Below are 18,237 nucleotides of genomic sequence, written 5' to 3' on the forward strand. Positions count from 1 at the left end.
ATGCGGCTAAACCCCACATGAATGGGACGCCAGGAGTCCCAGGGACATGCCAACAGCAGGTCCCACGCGGGGGCAGGGGACTCTCACTTACACTGACTGCCTTTTTGTCTGCAGTACATGCTGTCCCAGGAGACTATAGAAGCGCTTCGGAAACCAACCTTTGACGTCTGGCTGTGGGACCCCAACGAGGTAAGGATGCCATGTTAGCTGGGTTAGCACTCTTTCTGAGAGCCAACAAGGCCAGAAGAGCCCTTTGAGATGGTCTGCAGGGTTTTTCCCCTTTTCTGCCCCTTAATCTCTATTTTTTTTGTCTATATCACACCAGAATATGGTACTTTTTCCCTACAAATGCCAGATAGATTATGCTGATTGTCATAACCTGATCCTTCTTTATTTTTTCTTTAATCTCTTCCTAGTAACATCCCTCAACAACCAGTGCACTATCATTACTCCCACATGAGTTCTCTCGTGCCATTTTATCTGAACAAATCGACCCCTAGCAAAGTGTATGCTTAAGCACATCATCAATAACTCTGCTCAAATCAATGAAGCTGTGTGCTGCTGTGTGAAGCCAGGCAGAGGTGCATACATTGATTCACAGCCTTTTAGGCAAGGGTTTTTCTGCAGTGTATTCTGAAGAGGTTGCAAAACTGCATGCGTGGCCTGTTAGTATTTTCTTATTGCTTCATTTTCTTATTTTTCTTATTGTTATTAGTATTATTCTTTGTTCGCCACTTCTATTGCAGAAGGTTCTGGAAGGCCCATGTGTAAACCTCTGCAGAAACATGAAGGAGAAGGATGTTTCTCTAACGGCCGGCTTGTAATATAATGTAAAACTGGATTAAGCAAATACGAGCAAATCTCTAGGAAAAATGTAAGGGAGGGCAGGACTAAACTAGGGTTTTAGTGTTGGGTTTTTCCCAAGGGAAAGATTGGATAGTTCTAGCAGCACCCCCAGCAGCAATCAATCACCTTAATTACCTTCTCGGTCAGATGTTGTGCGTACAAGAGTCATTCTGGCTCAGCACCTGTAGATCAACATGACAAGGAAAAATACCCCATACCGCACCCACAGGAACAGCATATTCCCTTGAGGATATTTCATCTGGCTGGTAGAATAACAGAAGGACTCTCTGGTGGCTTTAGGTCCATCTCGCATTCACGGAGGCTGGCAGAGCTTCCCTTGTGTGGTCTGTGCCAAGCTGAGGCTGGTGCTCCACACTTACTGCTCCCTCTCCAGCCCCTTTTCTCTGTACCATGGCCATACAACTGCTCAGACAAAATGGCTTGCCCCCAGCTTTTGAATGCCTCTCAGGTCTTTCTTTACAGCAAGAGAGGATTAGGACCTGCCAGGTGGACCATAACACTGTTGGCTCATTGTTGTTCTGACTATTAAGAAAGAATAGGGAGAGACAAAAACCATTATCCACAGATTCTTGTGTACTGAGGCATAGTATTTCAGCACAGTAACTCATTCAGAGTACTAGGAAACACTATATGGTGGCATGAACGAGGCTAACAAGAGGGTGCGGAGATTAGACATGCCCTGCAAGGAGGAGTGCTGCTCAGAGATAAGATACCACACAAACTCTAGTGCGCCAAGCACCATATGGGTTTATCTCACACTTTTAGCTCTGGTTTATGTTTACAGAGAATATTTCAATTCTGTCAATGCTTGTTTAGCAATGAGCATTTGCTCACGTGCTCAGTGTGGGGCAGGCAGGTTATAAACCTTGGTCTTCTGTCAGCAAATTAATAAAGTGCTCTGCAGCATCTCAGTAAACAGCTATGCAGCAAGCTTGAGTTCTCTTTGTCAAATGCCCACTCACTTTCAAGCCTTAGAAGAGTCCAATATTCCAGCTTTTGCTGTTGACCAAGAAAGCTAAAAATGAAAACTGAGATTCTCATGTGTTCAGAGGCAGGAGCTTTGGGACTCAGAGTCACCCTGCCACTCGCCCAAAGCTCTCCTGGCAACAGCTGGAGAGAGACAGGCATTTCTGATGGTAATTAAGCCCTTTTGGATCAAGTTTATTGTCTCAGAAAGTCTTTTCTGAAACTATTGCAAAACATATATTCTACCTCAGGGACTAGGAACAAGACAAGGTGGTCTACAGCAGAATGCTGTCCATGTGATCTCAGCACAATTCAGCTCGTGACATTGTCCCTCAAGTCTTGCAGGAAAGTCTCTTTCTTCCTGTTCGGATGACTCAAAACCAGCCCCCTTGTTACTGCATGAACTATGTATATTCCCTGGATAAATATAAAGTTTCATTAGATGAAATAATTTTTCTGGAGAGTTTTTAAGAGCCTAAATAACAGAAACCTAACTAAAAATGTCTCCAAGGCCATATTTGTGACATTACACTCATCATGTTAAAACCCCTGGATCAGTCTACAGTCTCAAAACTGCATCTGCTAATATAATGGCTACATTTCATCCCCTGCAGATTTTGCCTTCAGAAATGGGAATGCAGATACATAAACTCCTGAACTCCCGGAAATCTCTTCATTTCTGACTGGTGGCAGCTGTTAAGTGCCCAGACACATCAGATTATCAATACCTTTCTTTTGCAGTATTTTCAAACCCAGACGATTAACCAGGAGTGGTAGTGCTAAACTATCTGCATCCCCCTTCCTACCTCAGAGCAGATGTTGTCTCAAAAGAGCAGCCGGCCTTTGCATTTCAGCTATTGGGATTCATAGTTACAGTTTACGGGAGTGGATGGTCACAAACCTGCTGCAATTTTGTAGGGTTATGATGGGACGTCTTTTGTTAAACAAGAAATACGAGTTAAGATAGTGGAGCTAGGAACTCATAAGAAGTCATAAAGAAAGAAGATATTGACACATATCTAGACTAAATGTTTCTTTAGGGGTCCCAATTTCTGCTGTCATGTTCCATACAGCTAGGCCCTGATCCATTTCTGTACAGCTAGGGCCTTTCAAGTCAGTGGAAAAACTCCCACTGATTTCACTGAGTGTTAGAACATATCCCAGTTGAATTAGAAAAATGGCAATACTTTTCTGTGAGAAGGAATTGCTATGATATGGATGAATCACAATTACTAAAGAGAGCTGGTGTGATTCAAAGCCCTGCACAAAACCTATGAAGTTGACAGCAATCTGCCTACTTCAAAAAGCTTTCAGAACCTCTCTGTCTCCCCTTTTGCACTGTCTTTAATCATGCAATCTTTGAACATCTTTCTTTCATCTTAACAAGAGGGCTCTGCAATTATTTGATGCTTGCAAGGAGAAAATTCACTCTGCAATGTAGCATAAAGTAAAGTGATATTTACCAAGCCAATAACCTATCTGTTCCTGGCTGCAGATGCTGAGTTGTTTGGAACATATGTACCATGATCTTGGGTTGGTAAAAGACTTCAACATCAATCCTATCACGTTAAAGAGGTGGTTGGTACGTATTTCAAATTCCTGATATTTGCAATTTTTCAAATTCAAAAATCAATAAACAAAACATTTAGTCATGGAATTAACTTGACTCACATCAGTAATCCCACTGAAAGCAGTCGATCTATACAAATTCTTAAATTTTAAGTACTTCAGCAAATGTTTGCATTCTTGTGGTAACAGATGACATTTTTTTAACTGTTTTACATTTGTTTGCTGAGCTTTCTGGTATGGAAAGCAGTTCATTTCTGGTGAATGCTCTTGGTACCTACTGTAAATGGAGACAAGATGAGTGTCTTCAGATATGGCAAAAAAAAGCCAGTCTGTGCAATAATCATTAGATGTCCTAAATCACAGGGAGTAAAAGAGCAAGGCAGAAAGGAAAAGGAATTGCTGAGAAGTTAAATTGCTTTCTTTGCCTTGGTCTTTAATGTTGAGAATGTTGCAGACATGCAAGACATGATAAAGATGAGATCATACCAAAACTAAGATGTCTAAAGAAGAAACACTGGAGTATTTAAAAATCAGTAAGTTATCAGGTCCAAGGAGAGCATAAGAAAGAATTTGCTAAAAAGCTGAAGAATATGTTGGCTTTCTCAGAAAAACCCATCATGTTCCTAGAGGACCGTAGAACAGTAAATATTTTACTCATTGTTTAAAAAAGATCTAGGGATACCGTGAAGAATTATGGTTAGTAAAACTTACATCTCTACCTGAAAAATTGATTGAAACAATAATTAAAAACATCATGATGTGAAGTTCATTATACAGATGTTTCATATGATTCCTGTAGTGAAGAATTATATCTCACTAATCTCTTCTAATTACCTGAAGAGTATGGACAGAATAGAAGGAACTGGTTTACATGATTGATGTAGACTCCCAGAAAGGCCTGAACAAACTCCACAAATTCAGAAGGTAGTTAGAAAACACAAAGCAAAACACTGGATTCATCATATCACAAAGTACAGCATGAGCAAAAAGCACCTGGGCACCAGCGTACGCGGGGCAGTGACTGTCACTGCTTGGTGTGCGGCTGCTGGCTGAAGCTAACAAGGCATTAGGCTGATCAGAGACTGGAGTAAGGGATAAAATGGACCGATGTTACCATGCCTCCCTAGAAGGCATAAGGCTTACCTGGAATTTACGCCTAGGGCTGGTTAAGTCTTTTTAGAAAAATGGTATGACTACATTAAAGGAGATATTAAAAAATGATCGAGACCTAGGAAATCTCTCCCCAAAGATGGCAGATGAAAAGCTCGGCACTGTTGACCTTAGAAAGCAGCTGAACAGAAGGGGTGGGATGAAACCCAACACAATCAAGGCTAGCACAGAGTAGATAAAACAGAAAATTTCCTCTTCCTGTCTCACAGCCTGAAAACATGGGAAACAAGGTGATATGTCAACACACATCAACATGCCACCCACATGCATTACTGCAGGCAGCTTCCTGTTAGCTTGTATCGCCAAGTAATTTGTTACCACTAGCATTTAAGACAGCCTCATTCTGAACAACGAGGGTAGTTCATTATGTATTTCCTACAGAGGTAGGACAGGGTGAGATTTCCTTTCTTAAACACTAGCTTCACAAAAAGAAAGATGATTTTAAAAAGCCCGCAGGGCTCTGCTTCAAACTATGATACATCTCCAGGCACAGTATGGGCACCAGTTTGAACTTAAGTGGGTGAGAAAAAGCCACTTCATGCATATGCTTGCTTTCTTGCTCCCACATCCACTGGCTACAGAAACGTTCCAGAAAGGGGAGGAAAGGATGACTAATACCACCCAGTCACTCTAGGTCTTCAGTGCTGAGTCAGGAGTCCCCTGGGATGCCCTGGGCTCCACTGCTGGATGTATACATTACATCTCTGCAGTGTTGTACAGTGCCTGAGTATGACCACAGTGTCCGTGTGGAGGCTGTGAGATACTGCCCACCACCTGTGAGCCTGGCTGTCAACCATATTTTACCATTAGTTATTCATCTTAAAATAATGTAACGTATTTCTAAAGTCCTTGCTGCAGAATAATCTGAACAGCTTTTGCAATGAAGCCCCCAAATAGTGAATAAGCATTGAAAACCCACAGTTCTCTTGACCTCATCCAGAGCTCTGAGCCTTCCTAGAAGTCAGGTCCTAGGTTGAAGGGTTTGATCCTGATGGGACCTTGAGGACCCTTTAAGTAAATTCACTATTTAGCTGGAGAAGGGGACACGAATTCCATCCCTGTCATTAATTCAGGCTCAGTAATTGAAGCCTGTGCATAAGGGCTCTCTAGCGTCCAGGCTACGGAGGATTCAGCAGAAGGGGTCCAGCAGTGCTGCTGATGCTTGGCTGTTTTGTGCAGGACAGGATACCAAAGGCTACCCAGTGCATTGGAAGAATGACTGTGGCATGTGTTAACCCAGCTGTGCCAGCTTCACTCAGCTAGCCCGGCTGACAGTAGCGAGAACACATGGAAAGGCACGCTTTAGCTTGCATTTGTATTGAGGGCACGTAGCCAGCATCTGTAGAAAGTTAAAACACACAAAAATCAGTCCCATGTGCCTGTATGGCTAAATCTCTTCCATGCTGCCTAGCGTAGGAAATCCACACAGGTATGCTAGTGCGTGTGCATTCACATCTTCACTTTGCCAAGCAACACATCCTAAAGTGCCACCTCTGAGCATTTGCAAATGAAATAACAACTACATTTCAGCCTGGAAGATTTCAAAGCTGCTATTTGCATTCAGCGAGAGAGGGGAAACGGGGGCTGTACTTTGAGTTCTTTACACAGCCCAAAGTCACCATTTAAGCACCGCACGGTTTTAAAATGCAAATTCAGGGTGAGACCACAGAGTCCTATCTCAAGACTGAGGTGCACTTGCAGCTGTGCTGGGATGTTTACCCATTGCTAGCTAGTATGAGAGAGAAGTTGCTATGAGCTTTACCTGCTGACAAATTCTTGAAAGGCGGTAATCTCTCACCCTCCCCCAGGAAGACAGAGAGTGTCAGAGGGCCTTGTGCTGTCACTCTGTCCTAGCAAAACATAATACTGGGCTCCACAGGACTCCTGCAGGGATATACAGTGCTTCCACGGAGGCTGGGAAGCATATTATAAAGAAAGAGCTTTCCTCTCTCTGACTGCTTCATTCCCTCTCCTGCAGCTGTGTATTCATGACAATTACAGAAACAACCCCTTTCATAATTTCCGGCACTGCTTCTGCGTGACCCAGATGATGTACAGCATGATCTCACTCTGCAGCCTCCAGGTATGCCCCCCACCTCAATAGTATCACTCCATTTCCATCATGGGGCACATGTTCATCCACTGAGCACTGCAACACCTGTGCCACTTTTCTTGCAAAACAGGCCACCAGCTTGCTAGCAAGTGATGAGTTTTGCAGCAGCTGCACTTGTTCAGTACCTGGGGAGAGGAGGAGAGGTGTTGCATTTCCACCTCTGGCTGCCCCCTCAGCCGTCCCATCCTAGACCCCAAGCACCTACACAGCTTTCTGAGGCTGCTGGGAAGCTACTTTCACCTCCTGGATATCCCCAATTTGTACACTGAAGATCTTTTGACACTCTGATAGCATGAAACATCTATGAATCAGATCCAAAAGCCTACTGAATATGTGAATATGTGAATATGTCTGTGGATATGGTCTTCATCTGTGACACAAAATGTTCCCACAAGAGCTTTTCTCCAAATGTGTGCTTGCACCTGGGCGAGCTACTGCAAATAATGCCTTGCATGTACTGTAGGCAAGATTCACGTTCGACTGTACTTTGTCCAAAACGATAGGCATCATTTATTTTCATTGACTGGATAACCTGTGTTTATATATTAATTTCATTTCTGTACAAACCAGATTTTATTCAGTTAAAAAACCCCTTTCTTCTCCATAGTTAAACATCTCAGTTTCTGACCTAAGTCTATTTTCTTGCCAATAGAGTATGAAGAAAAACTTGCTTTAATGGAAGTTCATCCTATTCAGAAGCTGTGGGAACACAACACTTAATTTTTCTCACTCTTTTCATAACTTTAGTTAATGCAGAATGCAATGGCAACTGCAGCCCTCCCTTAACTAATCAGGATGCTCAAATGACTTGTAAGAGACTGCACTAATATCTCAGTGCTTTTATATGATCTCTGCAGTAATAGCAAGTTTCAAGCAAATTGCTTCCTCTGAGCTGCTGTTATTTAATGCAACAAAGGCAAATCTGAGTCATTTTTACTGGAAGGGAAGGCAGAATTCTCCTTCTTGACTGAAGTAAATTGATCTATGGAAAAATACTTCATTTTGCTCAGATTTGCATTTCTCTAAAAAGTAAATGTGGGTGGTTTTTTCACTTCTTTTCATTTATGGGCATAGGAGAAGTAGAAATTGTAATATGACATTAATGTTTTGTATTTTACAGGAGAAATTTTCCCAAATTGACATCTTGATTCTCATGACTGCAGCAGTATGCCATGACTTGGACCATCCGGGCTATAACAATACGTAAGTCTGTCTCTTGCTTTCTCTTCCCTTAAAACTTATTGGGAAGGTAATACCAGCTGGCATTTTTGGTAGATCAGGTTTTCCTTCTCACAACTTGAGCTGGCCACAACCTTCTCCCCAGGCCCTGCTGTTCACTCACACGTGGACCAAGGCAGAGCTTCATGCAGAAAACTCAGGTCTGGGTTGGGGTTGCCAGCTGTCCTTGGTTCTGTAAAGAAAATGCTTTTTCAGATTTCTATTCCAACACTTTCCCCCACTCCTGAGAAAACAAGGTAAAATGTTTTACAGCTGAGAGAGATGGCATAAATGATTATAGCTCCATTGACTGAAATGGAATAATTACACTAAAATGCAAAGGGTGATTTAACTTACATATTATTCCATAACTATAAATCATGAAGTGCATATTAATCTATTTATTATCATGTGAGGAAATTAGAACTGTTGACCCATGGACACTTTTGTGTGCATGTATGTGTGTGTGAAAAAGAGAGCAAGAGAATCTAATTTATTTGTAGCCATTCATTAAATAAGGGCAGAACCCAGTGCTGACTGGGATCAGTGAGAATCTCTCTGTTTACATTAGTGGGGGTTGAATGAAGCCCAGACAGTTCCTTCCACGTTTGTTCTATGTCATTTTAAGCTACAGAAACTTGGTAGAATTTAAAAAAAAAAACACCACAGGGGAATAGTGCCTGAGATGATATTAAAGTAATATCTATCTTCTCTAAAAATCTGATTTAGTATTAACAATCAAAAAACAAACTGCAAATTGAGTAAGTATTGAAAAGAATGTAAATAAAAGTAAGCAGCATGGTTTAGAGCAGCTGGTGTGCATCTGCAGGAGTTCTCATTGTTTTTCTTCACATCAGCTATCAGATAAATGCACGAACTGAGCTTGCAGTACGCTACAATGACATCTCCCCACTGGAGAACCACCACTGTGCTGTGGCTTTCCAGATCATTTCCCAGCCAGAATACAACATTTTCTCCAACGTCAACCAGGACCAATTCAAACAGATAAGACAGGTATGAATGCTGCTCCCATCTGTGTCGTACAAACTGTTCCTGAAGATGTAAGCACACACAGACTTCCCTGCTGTACAGTGCGAGTGAATCATTCTCCCTAGAGGGCAGGACTGAAAAATCCCCTGACCCTGGAAGGATCCAAGAGGGATTCTTGGAAAATTTCCACAGCAGCACTCCCTGGAATGTCTTGCTGAGAAATAATGAGTACATCCTGACTATTAAAGCCTATGACATTTTGGGGGTATATATTTATATTATTGAAGGAGCCAATTAGCTCTGATTGGGAAAGGATTAAGCTCTCATGGCAGAAGTTTATGCTTTAAGAGAACATTGTATTAATTTTGAAAGGGGCTTCAAAATGGGAAAAGATTTACAACAGCAGAGCACTTGTACTGTTGGAAGAGGCTCTGGTGGACTGGGAGTCATCACAGTTATCTCTTGAGACAGTGAACAATGCTACAATTCCCACTAGAGCACTAAGGGCCAAAATTCAGTCTTAGTTTCCACATTACACCTTCCCTACACACCAAGTGAAAAAGCAGACCAATGTAAGGGCTCAGATACTGGTCTGGTTGACATTACTGATTCTGCCAGTGCATGGGAAGCAGGCATGGACCCAAAATGGACAGATCTGTACGAAAACCCGCAACTTCAAATTAACCATGTTTTCCCATCATAAACTCTGCCTAGCAGCAGGATACAGAGCTCCTAACACATTGGCTGCATCTGGATATTTCAAAGCCCTTAATCCAAGGAAGATGAGCACAGAGGACATCCACATGTACCGATCTTTGTCTCTTCCTAGGGCCACCAAGAGTCAGCAGTAAAACCCATAGTGCTTTCCAAGGAGCCAAAAGCGGATCTTGGCAAACAGAGTGTGGCTTTTAACATCCTGTTGTACAGTTTGTTTTTCCACAATTAGTCAATCAGAAAGGAAAAACCTCAATGCCTCTGGAATATCACACTGGTGTTACAGATCAATCCAACCATGATCTTCATATACCATGAACTCTTTATAACTCTCTTCCAGTTTGCTTAGCAGCTTCAAGTCAGAAACTTCCCCTTTCAGTGTTAACAATGTAATGCATCTGAGGCTTTTTGTGTGTAAGAAAGACGCTAGTTTGCTCTGCAATAGTAGGCTTTGTAAAGAATGTCAAGTTAATATGTGAACATGTTTTCTTTGCTAGGGGATAATTACGTTAATCCTGGCTACAGACATGGCAAGACATGCAGAAATACTGGACTCTTTCAAGGAAAAAATGGAAAATTTTGATTACTCAAATGAAGAACACATGACCTGTGTAAGGGGGTTTTGTAGATTATTATTTTTCTGTGCATGGTTTGAAAGCTTGTAGATTAACATTTGTTTGTTTAAAAACAAAGATTCAATATACATTATAAAAACCAAATCCTTCCTACATCCTCTGCCCCACTAAAAAGAATTAAAATTTGGAAGTGCTCTGTATAAAATAGATTATTCCAGCTTTAGAAATCCTGGAGTCCCATCAAGAAAAAAAATATATATTTAATCTGTCAGGGTAGAAATTCTTATTGTCCGTTACTGTGGGGCAAAAAGTATCCACAAGAGTACAAACTCTAGTCTCCTCTACTTCCTAATCCAGTTGTCTGACGTCCGGGGAAGCCTGTCCCCAGCTGCCGCTGAGTGCTCCACAAACAACTTCATGGTCATTTGCAGCTGAATCTCTTCATGCAGCAGATAAGCACACGTCCCACTGTGGCACATCCCGGTGCTACAGACAGGGAAACCGAGGCAGGGAGGGGATGAGTAATTTACACAGGGTAACTGAGAGAGTGGAAAAGAAGCCAGATCATTTAAGACCTCTGATTTAATCCTAAAACTGCCCTTTCTGTTTGAAAACATTGCCTCCCATTGCATTGTAAAGATACAGGTTTTGGATAGGGGAAAAAGGGCTGGCAATAAGACTACAGTATTAAAGTATTATCCTCTTTCAGCTGAAGATGGTACTGATAAAATGCTGTGATATCTCCAATGAAGTCCGCCCAATGGAAGTAGCGGAGCCCTGGGTAGATTGCTTACTAGAGGAATATTTTATGCAGGTAAGAATGAGGGAGAGCTGCAGCTGCACAAATTGCTGCTCTTCCTGAATCCCACCTCAGGTGCTCTGCTATCTGACAGCCCAATCTAGCTCTAGGAGGGAAAGGCTTCTTTTACAGAAAGCGGGAGAAGGATGTCAGCAAGAAAAGCTGTTCAGAAAGCAAGTGAATGCAATTGACTGTAATTTGCAGATGAAAGACAATAGCAACCTAGAAATCCTAATGCTAGCAGACTGAAGCTTGTTCTCTGTAAAGTGGCTGCCTTGCTAGTTCGTTTGACATAGAAATTATTTTTAGCCAACAGGGCAAGAGCAGTGGCAAGAGAAAGTTGTCAAGTAAATGATATCAAATATCACAGAGGAACTAGTTTAGATAATCTCCACTCTGTGTGAACATTTGCCTAAAGAGAAAGCAGACAACTTGCTGAGGTGTGCAAAGTCAGACTTTAAGCTCCCCAGACCATTGCTCCTCACTGGATTCTCAGCTGGACAGAGTTTCTGATTGCTTAAAAAAGGATCCCTGGAAGAGAAGCCCTCAGGTGCCTCCGGCACACGGGCTCCCGAGCAGTGTGTACGTGCTGCAGCAGTGGGATCTCCAGAGACACACAGCTGCAGTGCTCTGAGGAGGAGATGCCAGAGCTTTCTTGTGTGTTTTGTCTATACCTTGATAGGGTGCATGCTGAGGAGGGCTTCTCACAAGAGACAGACAACTCAGATGACGTGTCAGAAACACTCCTTGCTCACTGCAGCTGCAGCTTGTTACTCAAAATTACAGTATCTGTATGCCTCACCGTTTTGGCCACCCAGCAAAAGCACTATGCGCCTAAAGACCCAATAATTGAGAGAGAAAGTCTGCTACAGGATATCTTTTTTGCACGCACAGTCTGTGACTTCCTTGCACATGAACCCACGTAGAAACAGTGAGTTATGTGGTCAAGTAGGTAGCTTGGTAAACTCATTGCAGTCAATGGAACTGTTCTCCATTGACCCAGCTAGCCAGAACTAGTTTTAATCATTAGTGAAGAAGGATATGTAATTTCTGGTTGAATACCCAAAAATAATCACTCTCTGGAGAATGATGAGGAAATCAAAGACCTATTCCTTCTCTTCCAGAGCGGCAAAAGCCATTACTACCTTTCTGAATGCTCAGAAACATTTTACCTCACAAGTCCCATGGGTTTGCGAAGGGAACCAGGTGGCCTCATTGTCCTGTAAGCCTGGAGGTGAACGCTTTCATGCCAGTACTGTGCAGATGTAACTGAACAGAGTTCTCTTTATTCAGATGCTTGCTCTCAACAAAGCAGGATACATTGGCCTGAGGGAAGCATATTGCTATTTTGTGCTATCTTCAGACACCACTGAGATCTGTATTTGAAGGCTACTGCTCTTTAGCTAGTGATCACTTGATACATCACTCTCCTCACAGGCTTCTAGCTGAGATTAATATTTATTAACTCTGGATTTGTTCCAGAGCGACCGAGAAAAATCTGAGGGGCTTCCAGTGGCACCATTCATGGACCGTGATAAAGTGACCAAGCCGACAGCACAAATCGGCTTCCTGAAGTTCGTTCTCATCCCCATGTTCGAAACAGTAACAAAGGTAAGTCACCCAAAGCCAGAAGCAGAAGTGGGGGCATGCGGAGCTTCAGCATTTGCTCCGACAGGTGCTTAGTTATCCAGGGAAACGGGGGTGTACAGTTCACGTTCCACCTTTCAGCCCATTTCTAGCATGTACAGGTTAACAAATACAAAAGGAAATGTTGATATTCTCTCTCTTGTTTTCACCTAGCTATTTCCAGAAGTGGAGGAGGTGATGCTCCAGCCCCTTTGGGAATCCAGAGACCACTATGAGGAATTAAAACAGATAGATGATGCTATGAAAGAGGTAAGCTCTAAACATCTCATTGATAAAGTAAACGTTATGATTGAGTAAGTCAAACATTATAATTTCATAGCAGTTTAATTCCAAAACAGTAGGAATACTTATGGCATAATTATTATCATGAGAAACACATTCATTACACCTGGCTGGAGAAAGGGTGTAGCACAAGCAGTAAGTGTGTGCAAGAACGTGCCCTTGCCGAGTCCACTAGGCGCGACACAAGCGTGGCCGTGGGAAGGGAGCTGCTTGCAAGAGAGGGACAGGGAGAAAAAAACCCAGAGATAACCACCTGAGGGGAGTGTGTTAGCAAACCCCTCTCCCAGGAAGGAGCTACATTCCCCTGAGAAGGAGTAAGCCTGGGCTAAAATGCAGCAAAATGTTCTGGGGTTGGATAGTTCAAGACACTGCACCACCAATGCGCAAGTTTGTTTTCTGGGAAGAAACTTCTACTGACATGTCTGTCATCAAGGATGCACCTGAAATTTTATGAGGAATTATTCTCATACACACAGCACCCAGTAGGATTAAACACACAACCAATGCAGCTATTTGATGGCCCAGGCTGAGCAGGGACCTCCATTTACAGAGTGTCTCTCATTTTGACATGTAAGGCTTAGGGGAGGTAGGATATTCATGTAACCACATTTGCTCTCTCCAGCCACGTCTGCGGTGCCTCAGGAGCCTGACAGGGCAGATGTGGAGGCCAGGCCCTGGGAGCAGGTGCCCCACACCCGCAGCGCAGCAGCCGGTGTGCTGGCCCAGCTCCCGCAGCACCCTGCAGCCTGTGACACTGAGCCTGCACGCCTTCCTTGCACGGTTCTTCAAGTGCTTCTTTTCCCTGCCAAGGCAGATGATAAAATCAGCCCAAACGGCATCGCAGTGCAGGGGTTTTCTGACATGAACAAATGTATCAAGTAGACAGGATACTATCAGTCACTCTGTCATTAAAATAAATTGGGAAGTACCCTGGAGCACTAGTTGGGCTGATATTGTTTGCCATGTGGGAAATGAAGGTTCATTCACTTGATCATCCTTGGCTGGATGAGGGGAACAGCAGCTGTCTGGTGCAGCTCCCACCTCCTCCCAAGTGCTTTGGAGGAAAAGCCCTTCAGCAGCACAAATACGAAGGCTGGTTAATCAAAGAGCGCATGCTTTGATGGCACTAAGTTATAAAGGAGAAGAAAGTCTTTTAGGCATTCTTCAGTTTAGAGTGGAGCATTTCTCAAAGGAGGGAAGAAGAACTCAGATATGACTGCCAGACTTTGAGTCCTATTCATCTTTCAAGATGAGCTGAGACTTTACTTCTGGCTTAGAGAAGCTGTGAAAACAGAAATTTTATGCAAACTGATGGAGATTTAATTATGGTGTATTGGCACAAGAGGTCTTAGGAAAATAGGAGCTGCCTGAATTTGGAAATATCTTGAAACAAGAGGAGTTAGTTAATAATCCTAGAGCTTAGCATGGCAGCTGATGAGAAACACTGACTGCTGTTTACTCAGAACATACATCCAGAGCTGTTTGGATTAAACAGTGCCTGTGATATACCATGCTTGCTTATTATTTCCCAAGAAATGTCACACATGCCTTGTGGAGAGATGAGCATTCGACTCGCAGCAGCGGTGGAAAGCGGCACTGTGTGAGTCAGGGGTATTAATCCTGCTTTGCTCTTCATTTCAGTTGCAGAAAAAGAAAAGTGAAAATTTGACCACCGGCAGTACCGAAAAGTGAGACGAAAAAGACTTTGAGCAAAACATAAGCCCTAAGGTTATTCTGGTTTTGAGAAATACTGTATTTGCCAAACAGACATGGTGGCTACGTCAAAATCCAAATGGGACGATGTACGCGGAGAGGTGGCAGGCAGGGATGCCCTGCCTGCCTGTCTGCCTGCCCAGGCGCCTTGTCTACAGCCTGCAGCCTGCTCGCACAGGTGTTGCTGCCGTCGGGCACCAAGGCCTCCCCTCACTCTGGCGTGCCCACCGCAGCCCCCCCGGCAGGGCTTCCCCTGCGGACATTGCACAGGGTGCAGCACGGCTCAAATCATCAGCAGATTTGCCTTTTTGGTGACCGCGCTGACCACAGTCTGTAGAGACAAAGCGGAGTTTAGCTAAGGAACCTTTTCTGGAAAATGATCCACTGGCATCCAAAAACAAAAGAAAAAGTTGGTTTAGTCAAGGTACTATATATATGTGTACAGCAGTATGCTAATTACAGCATAGCTTAACAGATGCTTATATTCTGACAGGGGTCCTGGCATATATTTTTGTTTGCCTAGTAGGCCCTAATGACACATTTCTCTGTATTATTCTCTGAATTTTATAGTGTTCACAGTACATTCAGAAGCCCAGCATAGTGGATGCAATTTTTTTTGTTTTCTACACTAGAAGAAATCAGAAGAAACCTTAGTGAGTTTGCAGGTTCTCTTTGTGGCCTGATACAGCTAGACATCATGGGATGCTTCAGCACAAGCAAAGAAGGGAGCACAAAGCTGAAACCACTGTGCAAGCATATTTTTATCCTCATGGATGAAAAAGCAACAACAAGAAAAACCTTCAAAGATGTACAGATTTTTTTTTAAAACTTTTAAACTGATCTGCTAAATAATATATTCTTCTACAGAAATGAGTGTTGTAATTGTTTTCTTTTGCATATGTGTTCACCTGAGAACTGTCTCCGTTCCTAAAGACAAATGCCTTCATAATGAATACAAGGTAAGGGGCTGTAAAGGAGAAGGGAGAGTCAGTTCTCCTTAAGAGGGGAAGCTTTAGATACATTTTTTGTGGTATACTTGCATCATAAGCGCAATACCGAAAGGGCTTCACTTCTTTTGATGACTTTGTAAAGGTTGGGAGCCAAGCTCTGCCTGGAGTTGCAGTCGTGCGAATGGACAGCAGGCAATACTGTGATCGACTCCTGTGCACCGCCTCACCAAAGGGGAGGCCAGAAGAAATCCCCCTTCCTTGTGCCCATGAGAGGTGAGCCACGGCCACGCTGCTCACCTGCTCCTGGTGTCTCCCACTGGGGAAAGGTCACCCTCCCCGGGGGTTTCAGTGGACAGGATCAGTTCCTATCACGGCATGGCTGCTGAGACCAGTGATTTGCGTGCACCCTGGCTTGCTGGCATCCCCCCGCCGGCAGCCGTAGGCATGCAGCCAGCGAAGCATCATGCATGTTGTTCCGGGAATCCTTGGCTCAGTTCCCGAGGATGGCCCATCAACTTTGCTAGGTGTGTTAGCAATAAGGGTAACACTAGTGCTATGCCTCTGCAAAGTCCAAAGCTACAGGCATTGTCTTAGCTTGTTTTTAAAAAAGAGATGCGCAGGTAGGGGCAAATGTTTCTCCCCATGACCCAGGAAACACCTTAGGAAGCTCAAGCCTCTCTGTCAGGTGTCTAGTACCAAGCTCACCACTGAACAACAAACCCTGCCTCCTGCTCTGGAAATTCAGATTTATTCTCCTGTTGTTTCTGCACATTAATTCTGAGCTTAACTCTTGTTTCTCCCCCAGTGCCATTTCCCATGTTTGGTCTCTTTCTTTTGCACAAAACTGTATTACTTCAGCTACTCTCCAGTCTCTGAGGGAGATCAATATTACCTTGAAACATCCACCCCTCTACCCTATTCCTGCCTGCACATTTCCAGAGACCCAGGACAGACCCACAGCTAGTTCTCTCTGCTGGTGCCTCTTTCTGCCCAAGCTGCCTTCACTTTTAAACAGCTTTTTCTGTGTGTGGTTTTGGGCTTTCTGCTGCAAACTGGAAAAGGGTCTGATCCCTGGATTTGAACAGTCCTGGGGGACCCCAAGGGAGATGGGAAGATCCAAGCACAGGGTCAGCTCCAAGCTACACAGGCATCTTCATGAATGGATGAACTAAACCCTAGTTTTGATTAACCTCAGACTTTTGATGCTTGAAAGTTGGATCTGAATTATGTGGTCTGGGCCTTTTTTCTGTACTAAATCTTATAATCCACAGTACATTGTGACCCAGATTGTTCTGCTGTGGAATTCTTCACTTCTTTTTCACAAGTAAATCAAATTTACCATCTCCATTCAAGCGGATTTCCGTCACAAATCAGCTCCCAAAGCAGATGAGCTGTGCAGGAGCTATAAACAATTGTTTAGGATATGCCAAGTCCTGCATTGAGCTAGTTACATTAGATGAGAAAACCTGCTGTAGGAATTTGACTGCACCCTCCTCCCACTAAAACTGTTTAAGAGTTAGATCCTGATAGGAAGTTTTGCTTCAGTTGGAAGGATTTTCTCAACCCTTGGTGCTTGTTTTGGCTCCATCGTTTTTAAGAGCAACCTGAAAACTGTTTAGTGGAGAGAGATGATCAGAAGATGTTGGTGAAATCCCGCTGACTTCATTGGAGCTGCATCAGACATGTGGAGAAGGGAATGCAACTTGTCCTCAGGGCTGCACTAGTGACTGTGACGATGCTGTTACGTGCTGCGCGGCTAATTGACAGAACAGGCAACATCCAGGCTGCTATTCATAGACAGCTGTAAAAAAGACCACATGTAATCACAACCAGCTATTGGTATAAATGGGAATACCACAGCATTTTGTAATCTCATTTGCCTTTGTAATATTAGATTTCTAAAAGACAATCCTCCCAACATAGGTTTAACCAAGGGGAATACAAGGCGTTCTCTCATAATTCTAGTTTCTTATACTTTTTCCATAATATTTGATGCTGTGATTCATATGCAGATTAACTGATTTGAGAATCCTGGCAATCAGCCCGTTAAAATGTCACTCATTTTCAGGGTGACATTTTAGAAGTACTCTTAGCATGAAAACAAAGTTTTTTGATGCAGCCAGACAGATGTCTCAAGTGTGATTTAATCTTTTCTCTCCCTAATCCAATGAATAAGAGTGACTACTATATCTCAGTGTTGTTGTTTTGCCTTATGGTAGGTGCCTTACAAAGAACTTTATACGATCTGTTGCATGCATCTTCTGAGCATCACGACAGTGCCACGTACATCGCAGCCTTACATTGCTACTCCTATACTTGTGATCAAAGTTTATAACTATTCCATGCTGTTTAGCTTGGAAAACTAATGGTGAGCCCTGGGATTTTACTTCTTTTTTTTTGAAAACAATGAGATCCCACAGCCCCATACTCACTTCATTTTTTCGTATGGCTTTCATAATCGGCTCAGACTAAGGCTATAGTATAACTAACTGCATGTCTTGGGAAGGAAACAGCTTTTTAAAAATGTGAATACCCCCACAGCAGCCAATTTGCAACGAAAATTTAGTGTGTGTTAAATATCCACGTTATGTAATGCCAAAGAAGTATCTGTACTGGAAATTGTTAATCTCAGTGCTGCCTCTGAGCAGCAATAATAACAGCATC

The 18,237-nt window shown here is 43.1% G+C and overlaps 1 protein-coding gene across 1 annotated transcript in view; it reads left to right on the forward strand.

The window, feature by feature from the left end:
* The window catches only part of PDE9A (phosphodiesterase 9A), a 49,483-nt gene extending 34,061 nt beyond the window's left edge, over nucleotides 1-15,422 (forward strand). Inside the window, exons 9-18 of the mRNA XM_075491872.1 lie at nucleotides 115-189; nucleotides 3,329-3,415; nucleotides 6,551-6,655; nucleotides 7,806-7,888; nucleotides 8,761-8,917; nucleotides 10,105-10,218; nucleotides 10,892-10,996; nucleotides 12,464-12,592; nucleotides 12,782-12,877; nucleotides 14,552-15,422. Of these exons, the coding sequence (XP_075347987.1) occupies nucleotides 115-189; nucleotides 3,329-3,415; nucleotides 6,551-6,655; nucleotides 7,806-7,888; nucleotides 8,761-8,917; nucleotides 10,105-10,218; nucleotides 10,892-10,996; nucleotides 12,464-12,592; nucleotides 12,782-12,877; nucleotides 14,552-14,602 (1,002 nt within the window). The 3' untranslated portion in view covers nucleotides 14,603-15,422. The remainder of the gene's footprint in view (nucleotides 1-114; nucleotides 190-3,328; nucleotides 3,416-6,550; nucleotides 6,656-7,805; nucleotides 7,889-8,760; nucleotides 8,918-10,104; nucleotides 10,219-10,891; nucleotides 10,997-12,463; nucleotides 12,593-12,781; nucleotides 12,878-14,551) is intronic.
* The last annotated feature ends 2,815 nt before the right edge of the window (nucleotides 15,423-18,237 follow it).

Source organism: Mycteria americana, chromosome 1, assembly GCF_035582795.1.
Source record: "Mycteria americana isolate JAX WOST 10 ecotype Jacksonville Zoo and Gardens chromosome 1, USCA_MyAme_1.0, whole genome shotgun sequence".
Lineage (NCBI taxonomy): Eukaryota > Metazoa > Chordata > Aves > Ciconiiformes > Ciconiidae > Mycteria > Mycteria americana.